The sequence below is a fragment of the Panthera tigris genome, chromosome E2 (assembly GCF_018350195.1).
Source record: "Panthera tigris isolate Pti1 chromosome E2, P.tigris_Pti1_mat1.1, whole genome shotgun sequence".
Taxonomy (NCBI): Eukaryota; Metazoa; Chordata; class Mammalia; order Carnivora; family Felidae; genus Panthera; species Panthera tigris.
In genome coordinates this window covers 34,039,671-34,058,002 of record NC_056674.1, presented here as the reverse complement: position 1 = coordinate 34,058,002, position 18,332 = coordinate 34,039,671, and the positions used below count along the sequence as shown (strand labels likewise).

Sequence of the window (18,332 nt, the reverse complement as noted above, 5' to 3'; positions counted from 1 at the left end):
CCCCTCATTCTCTCATAGCACCCTAATCTTGTAAGGCATTAACAAACAAATATATTGTCTTCTCCCCACTACCAGCAGCTCCATGAATAGATCTGTTTTGTATACCACTTAGGCACAGTACCCAGAACATATTATGTGCTCAATAAAGATCTGTGGGATGAGTAAGTGATTACCTTTGCTTCTTAAAATCTAATACTTGATTCTCTCCTGCCCTGGAAAGTAGCCCTGAAATCGGAGAGGATGAGGTCTTGGGACCTTGGCAGCAGGCACCAATGAAAGTTGTGAAATCTTACTCAAAAAAGGCAACAAATGTTTTATTTCTTCAATGCAAATTACTGTATTCACCACAAGCTAAAGAAGAGAACATATATATATATATATATATGTATTTATATATATATTTGAATTTATGGAAGACTAAAGACATGGAAAAAATCCAGCACCCCAACAAGTACGGCCAGGAAGGAAATCATCTCTATAATAGGACAGTTTAATGAATTACAAACAAGAAAGGGTAGGAAAGGAGGAAAGAAAGATGTGCATTGAGTTTAAGACACTGTAAAACTCAGAAGACGTATTTACTATTCAAGTATAAACTCAGTAAGGACTTGGCATAAATTGAAAGGCAGCTGCTGAGGTACACCATTATAAAATAAGTTCTATGAATTTACAATTCTACCTTCCAATTTTCTGGGAGAAAAAACCAAACTCTTGAAGGTCTTCACCAGAGACCCTGAGAGGGATTAACACTTTTGATGAAGACATAGTCAGCAATCCATGATTGAATATACTATTCAAAAACAGGTATTTATTTAAAACAACAGGAATACGTGCTCTCAGACTGTCCTCTAAGAGTTTTTGAGACTGTTAGTTCAAGAGTTTCAAAGTATATTACTTCCAGAAACAATACTGATTAAAAAAAAATTTTAACAAAAAACAAAAAACCTGATTTGATGGTACCTTAAAAATACCCTAAATACCAAATTTTCTCCAGTCTAACATTGCAATTAATTTAAGAATTCCTCCCGCATTGTTAAAACATTTTTTCCTCACAAAATGCGGATACTGAAACTGGATAGAAACACCATGAATGTGAAAATACACCAGTTTTCTGCAGTTAAAAAAAAACTACAATGTTCTTTGGAATCACGGAAATATCAAAAATTGGGTTTTCTCCACAGTCTGTGCACCTTCTTTCGGGCCCTCCATGTTGCTTGTAGTATTGACCTGTGTGGTTCTGGTTTATAGATTCAAGTTTTGCAGGGCAATATCCACGCTTAAAACACCGGGGCCTCTCTGACCGGTTGGAAGTTATGCTTAACCCAGAACCGCTGTCATTTACTTCTCCACAATGACTTCTGCCCCAAATAAAAACTTTAGAATAGGAGAGAAAACATCCTGTTAGACATTCACATGAACCCAACATGGGAGAATTCCGGTGTGGTTTCAGCACTTGGGAGGGCACTGTCTCCTAGCGTGTTCCATGGAAGTACCACAGGCCTAGCTGTTAGCACTCAGCTTTCCTTGGCCTTAAAAGGAATTTCTCAGGGCTGGCAAGTTGGGTTAGATTCTAAGAGAATTTTGTCTTTGACAAACTACCATTTTTAGCATAAAATCTGGCCATGGCTATAAGTTTCAATGTGCGCACAACTGATTAGAGATGTTTTTTTTTTTCTTTGTTTTTTCTCTTCAACATTGGCTGGAATTGAGTAGAAATAAGTCCATGATGCCTCTTCACATGTGTCATGAAATATGAGAAATCTGTCTGACTCTAGACACTATTTCTTTGCGACACAACGGGCAGGTCTCCAGTTGCAAGGCACAATCCATGCACAGGTCACTAAAGAGAAAGATACAAGTGCCAGTTAGGTTAATGCTTCAGGAGGTCAAACTGACAATGTGCCAACTCAGTCTAAAATATTAACAAGCTGGCTAATTGAAAGGGTAATCATTACACATGGTTAAAAAACGAAGCAAATATATGAACAAACAAGTCTCTCTCTCATTTCTGATCCTCCCTCATCCTCTTGTGAGGAGTAAGTAAAAAGTTCAAGTATATTCTCCCACCAAGTCTGTATGTACACGAAAAAAACTTACAGACGTGTATGGTAGGTCGAAACACGACACGCTTTGTTTCCCAGACAGCCACTTATCCCAAAATATCAAACAGTCCATCTTGCACTGCAGACTTGACACGAGGCTTTTATATGTGAAATTTTCACTTGCGGTTAGTTCTATTTCTGGGTTTCTATTCTGTTCTCCACAGTTCTGCCATTCTTTTTATATATGGGGAGCGAACTATTAGCATTTATTTTAATATATCTTAAGATGTGGTAGGTAGTTTGGTCCCCTCTGTAACTCTTCTCTTTCAGAATTTTCTTGTCTTATTTATAGCATGGAAGTTTTTACTTATTTCTTTTAATTAAAGTTTTTAATTTATTTTAAGAGAGTGAGCTGGCAAGCAGGGAAGGGGCAGAGAGGGAGAGAGAGAATCCCAAGCAGGCTCCACGCTGACAGTGTGGAGTCTGACACGGGGCTCCAATGCACGAATCGTGAGATCGTGACCTGAGCTGAAATCAAGTCGGATGCTTAACCGACTGAGCCACCCAGGTGTCCCAGCACACAAGCAAGCTTTTAAACTAGCATTTCTATTTTCAGAAGAAAAAAAAAAGTTAATCCAGATTAAACTTACGGTTTAGAGAAAAGTGTCACCTTTAAAACACCAACAGGACTTCCTATCCAAGAACAGACCCATTTATTCAAATCTTATCTTGCATTCTTTAGTAGTTTAAAAGGTTTCTTCTCATAGGCACCACATATTTCTTGGTACGTATTCTTAGACAGCCCTTGTTTATTTTTTTTATGTACTTGTTTAAGTAATCTCTATACCCAAAGTGGGGCACGAACTCACAATCCCGAGATCAAGAGTTGCATGCTCCACTGAGTGAGCCAGCTGGGTGCTCCTGGCCTGGAGAGGTTTAAATAGAATCTATCCAGTCCCTCAAGGTTTGAAAGAATTATCAGTGAAACCATCTGGGCTTAGTGCTTGGGGCAGAGGGAATGGAGGGCAAATATACCTTTGATAATCATTTCAATTTTCTTCTACGGTAATAGAAATGCCTAGGTTGTCCATTTCTTCCCAGGGTCAGCTCACGACATTCAGTTTATCCGGATTTCCTTTCTTAACCCTTTAAAATTGTTGTTGCTGCTGAAAGTTGAGCTAACTTTTCTTATAACTCTTTACATTTCCTCTTCCAATCCTGTTTTGTATATATCTATTACGGAGGCTAAGATACCTGGTTCTAAGTTTTTAGATTTCAGCCCTCATTTACAAGTGCTCATTGTGAGCAAACCCACTGAGAAGCCCAGAGAGCGCGAAGACGAGTTAAGACCAGATACTGCTCTTTGGGATTTTAACATCCTCCCACAAACAAAGATCAAAAGGGGTATCGAGATATCCATCCTTTAAACTTTGCATCTGCCTGTGAGGCCCTAATAACTAAAACCTTCAAAGGTGCTCAAACTGAGAATTCTAGGCTGCAGAGTCGATACCAAGGAAACAGCTACCGCTGGAGTCACCGTGCCTTTCTTTTCGAAGAGAAACTGGTACAGTGAGCAGTGACATGAGATACACAGCATGCACCTCCCTTGTCAGCCAATTAGATAACAACCCACTGCAAAAGCTGGCAAGGTAGAGTGAAGGGCCTAGACTAAGCCACACCTGGAGGTGACAATTGGGGTCCATCACTCAGACTCTGGACCCTCAGGAGCTCTGGTGGCTAAAGCTCTGTCAAAAATAAGAGCAGGGCAGGAGAGAGGATGTGCTGAGTTACAGGGAGCTGGCCTGGAAGACTGGCCCGGGCACTGCTCACCCACAGTCAGCACACATGCCTGGGCCAGGTCAGGGCCAGCCCGCCGCCCAGCTCCTTTCTGTTTCCTTTCTGAAATTTATTTAAGTAGACTCTGTGCCCAGCGTGGAGCCCGATGCAGGGCCTAACCGACTGAGCCACCCAGGTGCCCCATCTCTTTCTGCTTCCAAACTCGGTTGGGAGGCCTTCTTGGGGACATCATACTTGCGGCTCTTGCTGATGTTTAGACACTGTTCTACAGGATCCAGGCTGCCTTCTAGTTCAACTTGGCTACATGGGAGGGAGGTGCTGCCTTCTCAATGGTTAGAGGGTTAAGTAGCTAGTAAATGAGGAGGCCCTAAAAATAGAGCTAAAAGGGATTTCCCAAGAGGATCATAAGTAGTATTAGGCCTTTTACATTTTGTAAAACTGTATTAAAATATAGTACTGAGTAAACAAGATAAAAACAGAGGCCTTCCATCAAACAGCTTCTTCTATTTCAGGTACTTTCTGGAAGACAGCCATGAACTGTCTGGCAAACTCGAATTTCTCAGCCCACTTGGTATATAATAAACCTTAAAGAACAGCTATGGAACTGGTAACATCGTGTGGGGTACAAGGGTAGACAGCCCAAGACGGGCTGCAAAGACACACGGATTATTCTGAGCTGAAAACAATCAAGGTCCAAAAGACTCAGGAAGAAACTTTGACCTCCCTGCAACTGCCTAAAAAGAATTTAAATAGAGGACCTGTTACCAGGAAGAGAGTTATTAATAAGAGATTCCTCTTTACCTAAGAAACATATCTGCACAACGGGGCAACCTTTGTTTTCCGAACATCCCCTCTGCTTCCTGCTAAGGGCTTTCCTTCCCTTTTTACCCCCAGACCCCTACCCCCTTCCTTAACTGAGGACGACATGCATACCTCATTTTGCCTGTCTTTGGAATTTCATGTCTGTGTGGATTCCCCATGTGCACGTAACTACATTTGATTCTCTCCTGTTAATCTGTATCATATATATTTAATTCTTAGTCCAGTTAGAAGAACCCTGGACAGAGGAAAATTTCTTCCTCTCTGATAACCATAAAAACAAGAATAGGATGATTGCCTAATGTAATACAAAAAAGAAGAAATGAGCAAACCCTCTTACCTGTGTCCACATGGCTTCAACTGTGTGTCTGCTACTTCGTCACAACACAGGGAGCAGCAGTTTTCCCGGATGCTGACTTGCTTCAACAGAGCAAGACGCCGGTGCCTGAGTAGAAAGTGTAGTTTACAACTTATTTGGTCAACAAATCAATGGGCCTATGAGCAGTGATGCATATGAAATGCTGTGAAAATGCTCTGTCCGTGTGAAGTATGCTACGCACTCCTTAAGCTTTGTTCAGGAAGGTTTGCACACACGCATCTCATTTCAACCTGACAGTGATTTTCTACAGTAGAGAATGACACAGATGTGATCAATCCCATTTTATAGGCAAAGAAACAGTTCATGGAAGTGATCTGCATAAGGTCAACACATGGGAAACAGATTCAGGAATCAAATGCCAACCTTTTGGTTCTCAGACTAGTACTCTTTGTTTTACCAGCAAATTTTCACCTTTGAGTCACAGAGCTCTGAGAGTCTGAAGAAAAGCAGCGGAGTCTTTCCCACGAAAAATGCACACACACAAGTTTCTATACAGTCTCAGGTGCTTATGATAGGCCAGCACAGACTCTTCTGGAAGTCCACACACCTCAGGTTAGAATCCTTGCATGACACTTCCACTCAGTTTGAAATGGAAAAGTGGACAGGCAGAACTGCTTTGCTAAAAGTGCAGCCCTGACAGCCAGGGGGCAAGAGAAACATGAAACATTCATTCTCTTCACTTCAGGCCTTACCAAGTGACAGACACTGGCCTGAGCCTGGAGACTCAGCAGTGAAGAGAGGACTAAAAACATATATGCCTGCCTTCAGAGAGCTTACACTCCAGTGAAGGGAGACAGAAAGAAACCAGGTAAAAAAGTAAAATATATACAATTTTAAGCGCTGATGAGCAGTATGAAGAAAAATAAAGCAGGGAGAAGAGTAAAGGCAGTGTGTATAGAAGCAGGGAGGTACAATTTTAAATATGACAGCCAAGGAAGATCTCACTAAGGTGACATTTAAGATATGAAGGGAGCGAGGGATTGAGTCTTGTGGATATCTGGAGAGACACCATTTGTGATATTATGATTTATAATAAATACATATTTGGTCTTCGTCTGGGTTCCTGGCACAGAGGTCCTAAAACCCTGGGAATTCTCTAAGAGATGAGAGCAATAGATGTCTTTTGTTATGTTAATTAGGCAGCTTTGACAAGCCCCCAGGTAACCTAAGTTTGGGGCTGGCTGCCAGGGGAACCAGCATTGTAATCAGTGAGCTGGAACTTTCATTCCTCCCCTCACCTCCCAGTGGGGCAGAGGGGCTGGAGATTGAATGTACTCACTAATGACCAATGTTCTCATCAACTATGCCTCTGTAATGAAGCCACCAGAGAAACCCCTAAGGGGACCGTTTGAAAATCTTCAAGGTTGGTGAACATGTGGAGGTTTGGGGAGATGGTACACTCACAGGTCATGGAGGCTGCTTCCCACATGCCTGTCCTCTGCACTGCTTCCACCTGTCCCTGGATTAAATCCTTTTATAATAAACTGGTAGTCAGTCTAGGAAAGAAACTACTTTCCTAAGTTCTGTGAGCCACTCTAGCAGGTTAATCAAACCTGATGAGGGGGATCATGGGAACCTTCAATTTACAGCCAGTCAGCCAGAAGCAAATATAGAAACCTGAACTTGCGACTGGCATTTAAAGTCGGGGTAGAGGGCAGCCTTGTAGGAATGAGACCTTAACTTGTGGGACCTGACACTGACTGTCTCCAGTCAGGCAGTGTCAGAATTGAGTTAATTGCTTGGTGGTGTTGGAAAACACACACTGGCCCATTCTAGCAGCAAGAACAGCAAGTGCAAAGGCCCTGAGGCTATAATAGATCTGGTATGTTTCAGGAGCAGCAAGGAGGCCAGGGTGGCTGAATAAGGAGCATGAACAAGTGGGAGAGGGTAAGTAGGAGGTAAAGTCAGAGAAGTAATAAAGGAAGGAAGGGGACAAATCATGTAGAACCTGGGAGGTCACTGTAAGGATTTAAGCTTTTATCTTAAGTGAAACGAGAAGCTACTAGAGTCTTGTGAGCAGAGAAGGGCATGATCTGATTTAAGTTGTAACAAAATCATTCTGGAGGCTGTGTTGAATAGACTGAAGGGGGTCTAGGTAGGAACAGGGAGACTAGCTAAAGGGAAAAAAAAAAAAGGCAGCTTGGACGATGGTAGCAGGAGTGAGGGTGACAAGCTGTAGTTGCATGTGGGATATATTCCGAAGGCACAGCCCACAGTATTTTCTGAGTAGGATGTAGGAATGGTGGAAAGTAAGGTGTCAAAGAACCTCTAGGATTATGGCCAGGGAACCTGGAATGACAACGGAGCTCAGACAAAGGAAGACAGTAGTTCCCCTCTAACCCTGTCTGTGACTAGGTTCACCATATAGTCTGTTTTTCTTTTGTGTGTATTTGAAGTTTCCAAATAATAAAAAGGTTAAGAAGGAGAAAAAAAAAAGAGTGAATAAATGAATGAGAATTAGAGACAGAGAGTATATACAGAGAGTATATAGAGCAATTTACAAAATCCCAGAAAGCAACAGGGCCATGATCTCCTACCATGAAGCCAGAAAGGAATATATTCCAGTGAATAAACAAACACAAGCCGAATATAAGCTTTTGGAACACAGGCTGAAAATATTAACAGCATAGGAAATGGTCTCAGGCACATTCACACCTAATGCCACAATGAGGTGCAACTGAGATGTTAAAGAGGGGAAAGACAGTGGCAGGTTTCTGTGCCGTGGAGGACGCCACTCAATGAGCCTCCAGCAACTCCCGTGTTGGTGTCACTGTCAGAGACAGTGCAACGTAAGATGCCCTAACCTGGAACTCTGCTCTTACTCAAGGCAGGCTGCATCTGGGTGCTGACCTGACAGGGTACTGAGTACTTGGAAGCTGCCCGTAAAAGGAGACTTTTGAACAGCTGGCACCTATTGCCATCTGACTTTCACAAAGCTTAATTCTGCAGGGGGTGGTCCTCTAAATGCTGTTGCTGTTTTAACTAAGGCCAGCCTCCAGGGGAACTCCTGGAGCCTGCCCTCACTTTTCAGGGTATACGTCACAAGGCAGGCTTAGTGATGGGCCGCCTCCAGTGAGACAGGCTAAATTAAAAAGGAATGAGGTATGAACAGACAAGAGAGGTATTACTTCAGACTTTCACCAAATTCAAGAGGAATTTAAAGTTCATAATCTCTGTCAGGCACCAACACAAGTTGAAGGGAAGTTCTAGGAATGAACCTCAGGTCCCTGAGCTGGTATGTAAGGGGCCCTTCTGTTCTTGTGATATTACGGAGGTTCTGCCATAGCAGGCAATGCTGCTGGGTCACTCTGTGACCTTTTCTGGTTTGTTTGCAAATTGTTGAGCCGCTCTTCAGGCTTGAGACACTACGTCCAAGGTGAAGCATGGCCCAGAAGGGCTGTTTATAGACCTGCTTTTTGAGCCAAAACAGGAGCTAGGATTATAACAGTATGTTACATATACCTTCCGGGGCATGACAGCCCAACACTGACCGCACCATGGCCAGTGTGATCTCTGTCATTGATATAATACATGTGGCAAGAATCCCTTTCCCCACAGGGATCTAGAAAACTGCTGTTAAAAAATGATAAGCTTTGGGGCGCCTGGGTGGCGCAGTCGGTTAAGCATCCGACTTCAGCCAGGTCACGATCTCGCGGTCCGTGAGTTCGAGCCCCGCGTCAGGCTCTGGGCTGATGGCTCGGAGCCTGGAGCCTGTTTCCGATTCTGTGTCTCCCTCTCTCTCTGCACCTCCCCCGTTCATGCTCTGTCTCTCTCTGTCCCAAAAATAAATAAAAAACGTTGAAAAAAAAAAAAATTTAAAAAATGATAAGCTTTGGTTCATATTGTGAAACAAGCTTCAAGTTCAGATCATTACCAGGAAGCAGCTTGAGTCTTTCTCAGCTTAAGGAACAGACCACGTTCATCTCATAAGAAAGAAAAGCAGATACTCTTCCAAGGAGATAACTAATGTCTATCACACTTTTCGGCAAAGAAAGGCTGTGGAATTTTATGCAAGATGGCATTCACTGTCCTAATGGCTGTAGAACAGTGCTGGTAGTGCAACAGTATGTTTCTGGAGCGCCTGGTTGGCTCAGTCGGTTGAGCGTCCAACTTTGGCTCAGGTCATAATCTCATGCCTCATGGGTTCGAGCCCTGCATCAGGCTCTGTGCTGACAGCTCAGAGCCTGGAGCCTGCTTCAGATTCTGTGTCTCCCTCTCTTTCTGCCCGTCCCCTGCTTCATGCTCTCTGTCTCTCAAAAATAAAGAAATGTTTTAAAAAAAAAAGAGAGAGAGAGAGAAGTATGTTTCAACAAACTCCAAAGTTAAAAGCATATCTGCTAAAAAATGTACTTGATTTCCTAATGTTTAAGATTTTTCATTGACATTCAGGTAAAGTTAGTTTGCAGTTTGTGTGTTTGTGCATGTGTTATATTGCCTGGTTTTTATACCGATATTATTTAGCTCATAAAAATTATTTGGAAGTGCTCTTTCCTTCTGGTTCTGAAACATTTTAAATAGTGATACTTAAATAGTTATCTTTTATTTAAAAATGTGGTGAAGGGTGCCTGAGTGGCTCAGTCAGTTAAGTGTCCGCCTCTGCTCAGGTCACGATCTCGAAGTTCATGAGTTTGAGCCCTGTGCCGGGTTCTGTGCCGACAGCTCAGAACCTGGAGCCTGCTTTGGATTCTGTGTCTCCTTTTCTCTCTGCCCCTCCCCCACTCGTACTCTGTCTCCATCTCCAAAAATAAATACATTAAAAAAAAAAATGTGGTGGAAATCTCCTGTGAAATAACCCAGGTCTGGTGTGTTTTGGGGGACATATCTCTTACTTCATTTCAATTAATTTTGTAATAATAACTGGTTAGTTTATATCTCTTCCGGGATTTGTTTGAGTAATTTATATTTCCTAGGAGGTCATCCATTTTATTCAGGTCTTCAAAATTATTTGTAAAAAGTCTTTCAGGAACTGTTTCAGCTTCTTATGAGATGCACGTGAAAGTCTACAGTTAGTCTAAGCAGATTCCTTACCTTGGCAAAATGATTTTCTCTTCAGCTGTGAGGAAGGCGTAGTCATTAAAAGTGCTAAATTTCATAGATGGTGGATATTTGAATGGTTTCGCTCCAAAATTGAACTCACATTGTTGATATGACATGAAACTAGCTGCAGCAAAAAATCCAGATCTACAAGTGAAAAGGAGTACAGAGGTCAACAGAATTCATGAAAACAAAGTAAAGCTCATACATGGAAGTGGTTTTTAGACATTATCCCCTAGTAGAAAGGAAGGGTAATGGATTCTGTTTACTAACCTAGACAGGACTGTGACCCTGACAATGTCCTAACCTCATCTTCTTATATTAAGCTTCAGGATGGTTATAGATATGATCAAATGGGTCCTTAATTACTCTAAATAAAATGATTTCTCATCACAACTGACTACATAAATGGACAAAGTCTTTTTCTGGAGAAAAGTGAATTCCATGCATCTACTCAAATTTTTGACTGAGGAAAGCTACTTACACAGTAGATGAAAAGACTTGCTTCTCAGGAGGCAGCTGGTTGCCATTTAAAAAGAAGATCATTTGCTTTTCATTCAAGTCTAACAGAAATCCTACTGTGTCTCCTACAGGAGAAAGTGAAACATGCTAAGGGTTAGGGTGTATACTACTACCAGGATTCTGCTCAGTGTCTCAAGGGTTTTAGTCATTGTATCAAGTCAAGTCTGCATCTGTAGCTATGTATCAACACATTCACCAGTCTTGCTTCTTCTGCAACTGGTCTAATATTTTAGACTACGATTAAGAAGAAAATGCTGCTGGGGCACTTGGGTGGCAAAAAAGAGCACGGATTCTCTCCCTCTCTGTCTGCCCCCTGGCACACATACTCACTCTCTCTCTCTCTCTCTCTCTCTCTCTCTCAAAATGAATAAATTTCACACACAAAAAAATCATGTTATTTAATAACCTGGAAATCTGTTCAAGGCATAGGAGTGAGACAATAACAAAAAACACATACACCAAGTTTTAAGTGTTTAAAAAAAAAAAAATCTCTGGATGGAGGAATTATAAGGGATTTTCATTTTACTCCTTTCCCCTATTTCCCAAATTTTTATGCTAAACATATTACTTCAGTAATCTTTTTTAAAATTATTAGAAAACAAAAATGAGACAGTCTTTGCTGACAGTGCCTCTTTTTTTTTTTCTTAAGTATTTATTTATTTATTTTGAGAGAGAGCATGAGCAGGGGAGGGGCAGAGACCAAGAGGGAGAGACAGAGAGACAGAATCCCAAGTAGGCTCCATGCTGTTAGCATGGATCCCAGCACGGGGCTCGACCTCACGAACCGTGAGATCATGACCTGAGCCGAAATCAAAAGTCAGACACTTAACCGACTGAGCCACCCAGGTGCCCTCAACTCATCCTTAAAAGCTGCTCTAGTGGGGCCCAGAATGTGGCCACTGAATAGTGCCTATTCCATAGCCACCTGGCCTCTAAAAATATCCTCATTTTACTGGCATTACAATATCAGTGTCCTCAATATCTCCCTGAATGCTTTGATTCAAAGCATGTATCTAGAGGGGCGGCTGGCTGGCTCAGTTGGTGGAGCGAGTGACTCCTGATGTTGGGGTTGTGAGTTCAAGCCCCAGTTGTGTATAGAGATTACTTAAAAATAAAATCTCAACAAAGAAAAAAAAAAAAAAGCATATACCCAGAGAGAAAACTAGAATTCATATTAATCTTATCATTTTCCCCACTCAATTAAGAATTCTATAGTCTGAAATGCTTTTGCAAAAGGAAGGGCTCTACCAGAGGTGAACTTATCAGAACGCTGTTTACATCTATGAGGGGGAATACAAAGGCTCATATCCCTTTTCATGTTACATCTTCTTCCATTAAAACATTTTAAGGCCCAACATAATAGATGCCTTCATCATAACCAGATGTCTGGACCCAGTCGATAAATTCATGACAGAGAGGAACGGGTACCTTCTTTCCAGCACGGGTGTAGATGAGGCTTACTCCTGGCATTGTACCAAATCAGCTGCCGGCAGCCGTCGTAGGCACAGGAGTATTCATCGTCCCCAATGCCATAGCCTTCCTGGAGGGAGATAGGGCCCAGAAGATTAGCAAGGCTCTGCCTGCTGCGTTCTGAGAAAAGACGGTGTGTCTTTTGTAACCATAGACCTGGTGGCTGGAATTCTAAGCTTTCCAGATGAAGGGAGCCTATGGTTCTTAGAAGATACCAAAATGCTGACCCGGAAGCCTGGCTCTCCATGACTGGATAATGACCTCACCAACAAATTTGTTAGTTCTTTTAATTCTCATGAGCCACCATAAGGCTGATGGCATCCTGCTCCACTTTAAGAGGAGATAAAGGCTCAGAGAGGTCAACCACATCACCCAAAGACAAATCATTACTAAGAAAGCCACGTTTGGACCTTGGACTCTTCTGATCCTAAGAATGGTGTGCTTTCTACTTCACTGTGGCTGGGAAAACAACTTTCTTGCATGTAGTAGACTTCAAAACAACCACATACACGGAGATTTCAAAACTGGACACAAGAAAAAGGTTATAGTGGGCAGTCAGCTAATAGCTATTCGGAGGTGGGCTCAACTCGAGCATCATACAAGTCCTCGGCAGCTTCTTTTATTTCTTATTGCCTTTTAATTATTTCACAATTATTTTATTGTTAAAAGGGTGGATGGGATCTTAAATTATTTTAAGTGCTTATGAAAAAATAGAACAAACAGAAGAAGCATGCAGATCAGACAACTGCTATCTTTAAAGGTTCATGGTGAAAGATTCTTAGTGGGCCAAATCCAAGTAAGATTTCAGGTCCTTGGTGATGTTCTGCTTGTTCTCTGGAATAAGCAATGCAGTGAGGAGATCAGAGAAAAGGCTCGAACATATTCCTTGACTACTTCGGACTACAATATACTGAATTCTCATGAGTGTTCTCCAAAGTGAGGCTTCTGAACCAGCTGTTCTGAATGCACTATTCAGATTATTCAAGAGTTAAATGAACTTTCATCTACCTGTCTTTAGGCAGAGAAGAAATTCATCAGTTGACTAGAAAGAATACCTCGCTATCCCTCCTTTCCAAGCCTGAACAAGGAAAAATTGTTTTTTATTTTACGCGTGTTGGTCATAGGCAAAAGGCAAGCAATTCACTTTCTAATGTACTACCAAGTCCTCTGTGGAACAACGTGAAGACATTCCTAGAAGATTTCTAGCCAGAAGAGTTGGTTAAGATCAGACTTTTACCATGCAATGTCTTCCATGCCAGGATGAATTTCACTGGAGAGTGGCACTGTGGGACAAAGGTAGAACTGTAATAATTTCAACCAGAGCTCAACGTCTACAGGCTAAGAAGTAGGTACTTCTACCAAGCAGAGATACACTTGGAAAAATCCCTTTGAGTTGACATCTCTGAGAGTGAGCTAGATGCCCTACACCCTCTGTCAACCTGAAAACATTCCCAGCAGGATTGTGGTTTCCAGCTGAGACAGATAAATGGGAGAACAGGGTAGCTAGCTTAGTACTTGGAGTAATAATTTTGATATGCTTGTTTATGGTCATGTATATTTTAGTAACGGAAACATTACTGAAAACAAAAAGTTTAATCCATAGCTTGCCATTCAGGAAATATTTTGAATTCTTTCCCCTTTTTTTTTCTGCTGTCCAGCATCCCAACCCCTTCCTGTTTTAGGGAATTTAATGAAGATACAATGTCCTGCCTCCCGCTCAGGAGTTGGAGGGGTAGGATTTAACCTAGGCTTGGCCAGCTGGATCCGTCCAGCAGACACCTAGCGTGGTAGGAGTGACCCACACGGAGGAATGGTTAGGACTGGTTTGTGGCAGAAATGTTGGCATCTTAGCGCCTAAAACACTGGCTGTTGTACTTCCTGTCTCTTGGCTCTCTGATGTTGCCTTGGTGCCTGTCTAGTTCCCAAACTCCTCAACAGCCTGGGAGTTCCCAATAGGCTTCCGAGTTATTCCCCTTTTCTGTTTCAGAAAGCAGACTCATTTTCTCCAAGGGACGAGGCTACTCCAGGGGAAGGAGCATGGGTTATCTTGACCAGGGTCTCGATTCTTCTCTAGCACTTGGAGGCCAGGTGACTTCGGGTAAGTTTCTAAATTTATTTGTCTGAACCTCACTCTCATCTTTAAATGAGAGAATAATACCTTCCCAAACTCTCAAAAAGATTAGAGATAGTACGCGAAAGTATGGTAGATGTTCATGAAAAGGCAAAAGTTATTTCAGATAACTCAAAATGCACCCTTAAAAACTTGTTTCACCCAAATCTCCATAAAAATACACAAGACCAACTATTCTGTAGGTGACCTGAACAAGAACCGTCCTTAAGCTTCTCATGTGAATGAGAGCCCAACACTTTTATCATCCTTTCAAAACTGAAGCCCAAGCAGTAAGAGTTAAAAGAAGAGGCACTGTGGATTGACTTCAAGTCATTAGAGACTGTGTGTATCCTAGGGATGACTTATTGCATAAAACCACACCCCGTCTGTACAGGCAAAAAAAAAAAAAAAAAAAAAAAAAAAAAAAAATCAGAATTACCAGAACGTCCATTTGAAGCAAAGTTGTAAGTATGGCAACATGATTAAAATCCTACGTTTGGGAAAAGAGGTATCAGATTTCATTGACTTCTAATAGAGAATCAACAAGTACTTAGATCAGGAAAAAAATGTTTTTTGATTAAAAAAAATTTTTTTAAATTTATTTATTTTGAGAGGAGAGAGAGCACACACACTGGGGAGGGGCAAAGAGATGGGGAGACACAGAGAATCCCAAGCAGGTTCTGCACTGTCAGCACAGAACTCGACGCAGGACTCGAATTCATGAACCATAAGATCATAACCTGAGCTGAAACCAAAGAGGTGGATGCTTAACAGACTGAGCCACCCCGGCACCCCTGGTTTTGATTTTTAAAGGAAGAAATTAAAAGTCTGTCAAGCAATTTAGAGGATAGGAAAACAGCATTTTAAGGATCTTAATTTGAGGAGCCAAAGTTTCTGCAATGATATGGCAGAAATTAGTGGCAGCCTCACTGGTAAATAATAAAAAATTTTAATATTAAAAAAAATTTACAATATCAAGAATTAGATATACTACACATAGACTCATGGGCGGCGGGGGCGGGGGGGTACGGTGGTGGTGCTGCCGCCAAATGACGAGAAACAAATGTTGTCCTAGAGCTTCCTCCCTAGAGATTTCCATCTTTCTTCTAGTTCTGGAACAACTTTTTTTACACCCAAATGAGGAACCTAGCTAATTCTCTGAGATTCTTTCCGTTTTCAAATGCAAAGAAGATGACTCTTATAGAACAGGAAGGAGCCTGAATTCTAGTCCAATATTCTTTAGGTCCTCCCAGTCTCCATTTGTCATATGTGAAATGGACGTGGTGGCAGTACAAGCTGCTGTGGGAGTCAGAGGAAGGGCTCCAAAATGACAACGCTCTGGAAACAAACCTTTTTGCCCCCTAAGGTCTAAAAAATTGTCTTCGGGACCTCCTTTGGGTCAGATTGTCAGGATCATTGATGCTACCTGCTTTAAATCAGTGCCCAAGGTGGGAAGTAAGAGACTAACCAGCACTGTTCTCCAGACCCGTGTACTTCTGACCACATGGTGCCACAATAAAGCCTCACACATCCAGGTGTTAATTAAGGTGCTGTCAGTGAGGAGGCCCTTCATCAGAGAAAGGTCCCGACAAAAGCAACAGCAGACTGGGGTCTAGTTTTCTATCCTGGACAAGAATCTGACCTCTCCACTGACTCTCTTCCTCCAGTTGTCTCTCCAGCAAGGAGTTTAGTAAAAGGCCATGCACAATTCTAAGATGCTACACAGCCTTGCTGAAACGGTCCTTCCGAAACTATACCTATAGCAGGCAAGCAGAGTTTGGTTTTGTTGGTTCACTTCTAACACCCAACCTAGCACCTTACAGATGGGAGACTACTGTTTAAATTAGCAAAATAATCCAAAGTGTTTTCCCAGTTCAAAGGGTAAAAATCATACATCCACACAAAAGATTCCAGATCAAAACTGGATTGATTCCAAACAGCTTAAAATTGGAAAAACACAAGAAAGTCGATCAGGCTGGGCATCAGAAGGGCATAAATTGGCAAGAAATTAATATCTATAGGAAAGAGAGGAAGCCCTGCCCTCACACTCGAGCAGCGGTAGCTGAATCCTGCTTCTTCTAGTGGAATTTATCTTCCCTCTTACCTGCCAGCTTTCTACAACAAAAGATAAATACTAAATATTGAAAACAAATGTGCCTACCAATCACAAGATAAAAGTCAAGTTAAAGAAGTCAAGCCAATATTTAGTATTTTATGAAAGGAAGAGAATTCCTACAAGTTTCTTAAAGCTTAAATGCAAGGTAAAAGTCATGCTGGGTCCCAATACGAAAACCAAGCCAGCAATGTGGCTGGGGGAGGAGACACCCTACAGAGACAAAGGACACAGCCAACCTGTAGGTAAAAACGAATGTGAACTTGAAACTCGAGGGGGGAAAAAAGCTGACGGGCGGTTTCACTTGTGTTTCGCTTTTTCTGAATCCATTCGGCACCCCCTGTGTGAGGGATCTGGCAGCACGTGGTGCACCCCGAGGCACGATGACGCTGCAAGCCTACCTGAAAAAGCCGTGTCCTCCACCCGCTCACCAAAAGCCTGAGGTTGGCCCTGTTCACACAGTTCTCTAGGGTACTCACGTGATTGAGAAATTTGCTGTCTCGCGTGGCCCAGCCGATCTGCATGACGCCAGAAGTGACCACAGTGACTTCGTAGTACCACACCCCAGCATCCACGCAGAAGGTGCAACGCACGCTTTCAAAAGAGGAAGCATCACAGCGAGCCTGGCAAAACCAAAGCGGGTCATAGTCTACCATCAATGCCTGGAGACCACCAAAGACAAGTGACTGCTCAGAGGTGGAGTCTTTTTCCTTATGGAAGCTTCTGGTGGATGGTCATTTCCTTCTCTGTGCATCCCCAGGTACAAAAAGTGCAAAACAGAATGAAGCACACTCTGTTTTATGGTTTTATCCCCAAGGAGTCCTAACAGGGTTGAAAGGCCTCAAAGATGGCCACAGGAAGAATTAACGAGGGCTCCTGCTTCTTTTTGAAGTACTTTCAGGTATTTACCTTCACAGTGGAATCTTTTACAGATGCATTAACATGGCCTTAACCTGCACTTGTTAGGATGGAGACAGAGAAGGACATTGAAGGGTATAAGACGGGATACCCCAAGATAATCTAAAGCAGAAAACTACGGAGGCATTTGGCAATATGCAAGATCAAAGAGCTGTCTGCAGCCACTCTTCAAACAGTTCTTTAATCTTGACATGTCTAGTGCCTTATGGTGCCTTCTTGTACAGAAGCAGCGTTCACCAACGTGCACCACAAAATCGGCAACATTTCCAACACACAGGGAAGAGGGGGAACATTAGACAGAATACAACTGGTTATGCAGGGATTTAAAAAGGAAGGGCTTCTTTAGGAAACACTAGTCTTTGTACCTTTAGCTGAATAAAATGGCAGAGATTGAAAACAGACATATTTACATCAAATTTTCTTTCTTTTTAAAAAAAAATTTTTGGGGCGCCTGGGTGGCTCAGTCGGTTGAGCGTCCGACTTCGGCTCAGGTCATGATCTCACAGTTCGTGAGTTCGAGCCCCATGTCAGGCTCTGTGCTGACAGCTCAGAGCCTGGAGCCTGCTTCCGATTCTGTGCCTCCCTCTCTCTCTGCCCCTCCCCTGCTCATGCTCTGTCTCTCTCTCAAGAATAAATAAAACATTAAAAAAATTTAAAAAAAAAAAAATTTTTTTTTAATGTTTTTATTTTTATTTTTGAGACAGAGAGAGACAGAGCATGAGCAGGGGAGGGGCAGAGAGAGGGGGAGACACAGAATCTGAAGCAGGCTCCAGTCTCTGAGCTGTCAGCACAGAGCCCGATGCGGGGCTTAAACTCACAGAGTGTGAGATCATGACCTGAGCTGAAGTCGGACACTCAACCGACTGAGCCACCCAGGCGCCCCCATCAAATTTTCTATAGAGAACAAACAATTGCTGGAGGGGAGGTGGGTGGAGGGATGGGTTAAATGGGTGATGGACATTAAGGAGGGCACTGGTTGTGATGAGCATTGGGCGTTGTATGTAAGTGATGCATCACTAAATTATATACCCGAAACTAATATTAACACTGTATGTTAACTGGAATTTAAAGAAAACTTGAAGCTACAAAAAAAAAAAAAAATCAAATTGTCAAAAAATATTATAGTGC

At 42.3% G+C, this 18,332-nt stretch overlaps 1 protein-coding gene across 3 annotated transcripts in view; it reads right to left on the bottom strand.

The window, feature by feature from the left end:
- Positions 1-289: 289 nt before the first annotated feature.
- RSPRY1 (ring finger and SPRY domain containing 1) overlaps positions 290-18,332 on the bottom strand; it is a 44,473-nt gene continuing 26,430 nt past the window's right edge. For all 3 annotated transcript variants that reach the window (XM_007090207.3, XM_007090209.3, XM_042968734.1), the window contains exons 10-15: positions 16,766-16,909; positions 12,022-12,133; positions 10,556-10,658; positions 10,066-10,218; positions 4,999-5,103; positions 290-1,840 (exon numbers count right to left, since the gene is read on the bottom strand). In XM_007090207.3, coding sequence (XP_007090269.1) covers positions 1,744-1,840; positions 4,999-5,103; positions 10,066-10,218; positions 10,556-10,658; positions 12,022-12,133; positions 16,766-16,909 — 714 coding nt within the window. In that variant the 3' untranslated portion in view covers positions 290-1,743. The remainder of the gene's footprint in view (positions 1,841-4,998; positions 5,104-10,065; positions 10,219-10,555; positions 10,659-12,021; positions 12,134-16,765; positions 16,910-18,332) is intronic.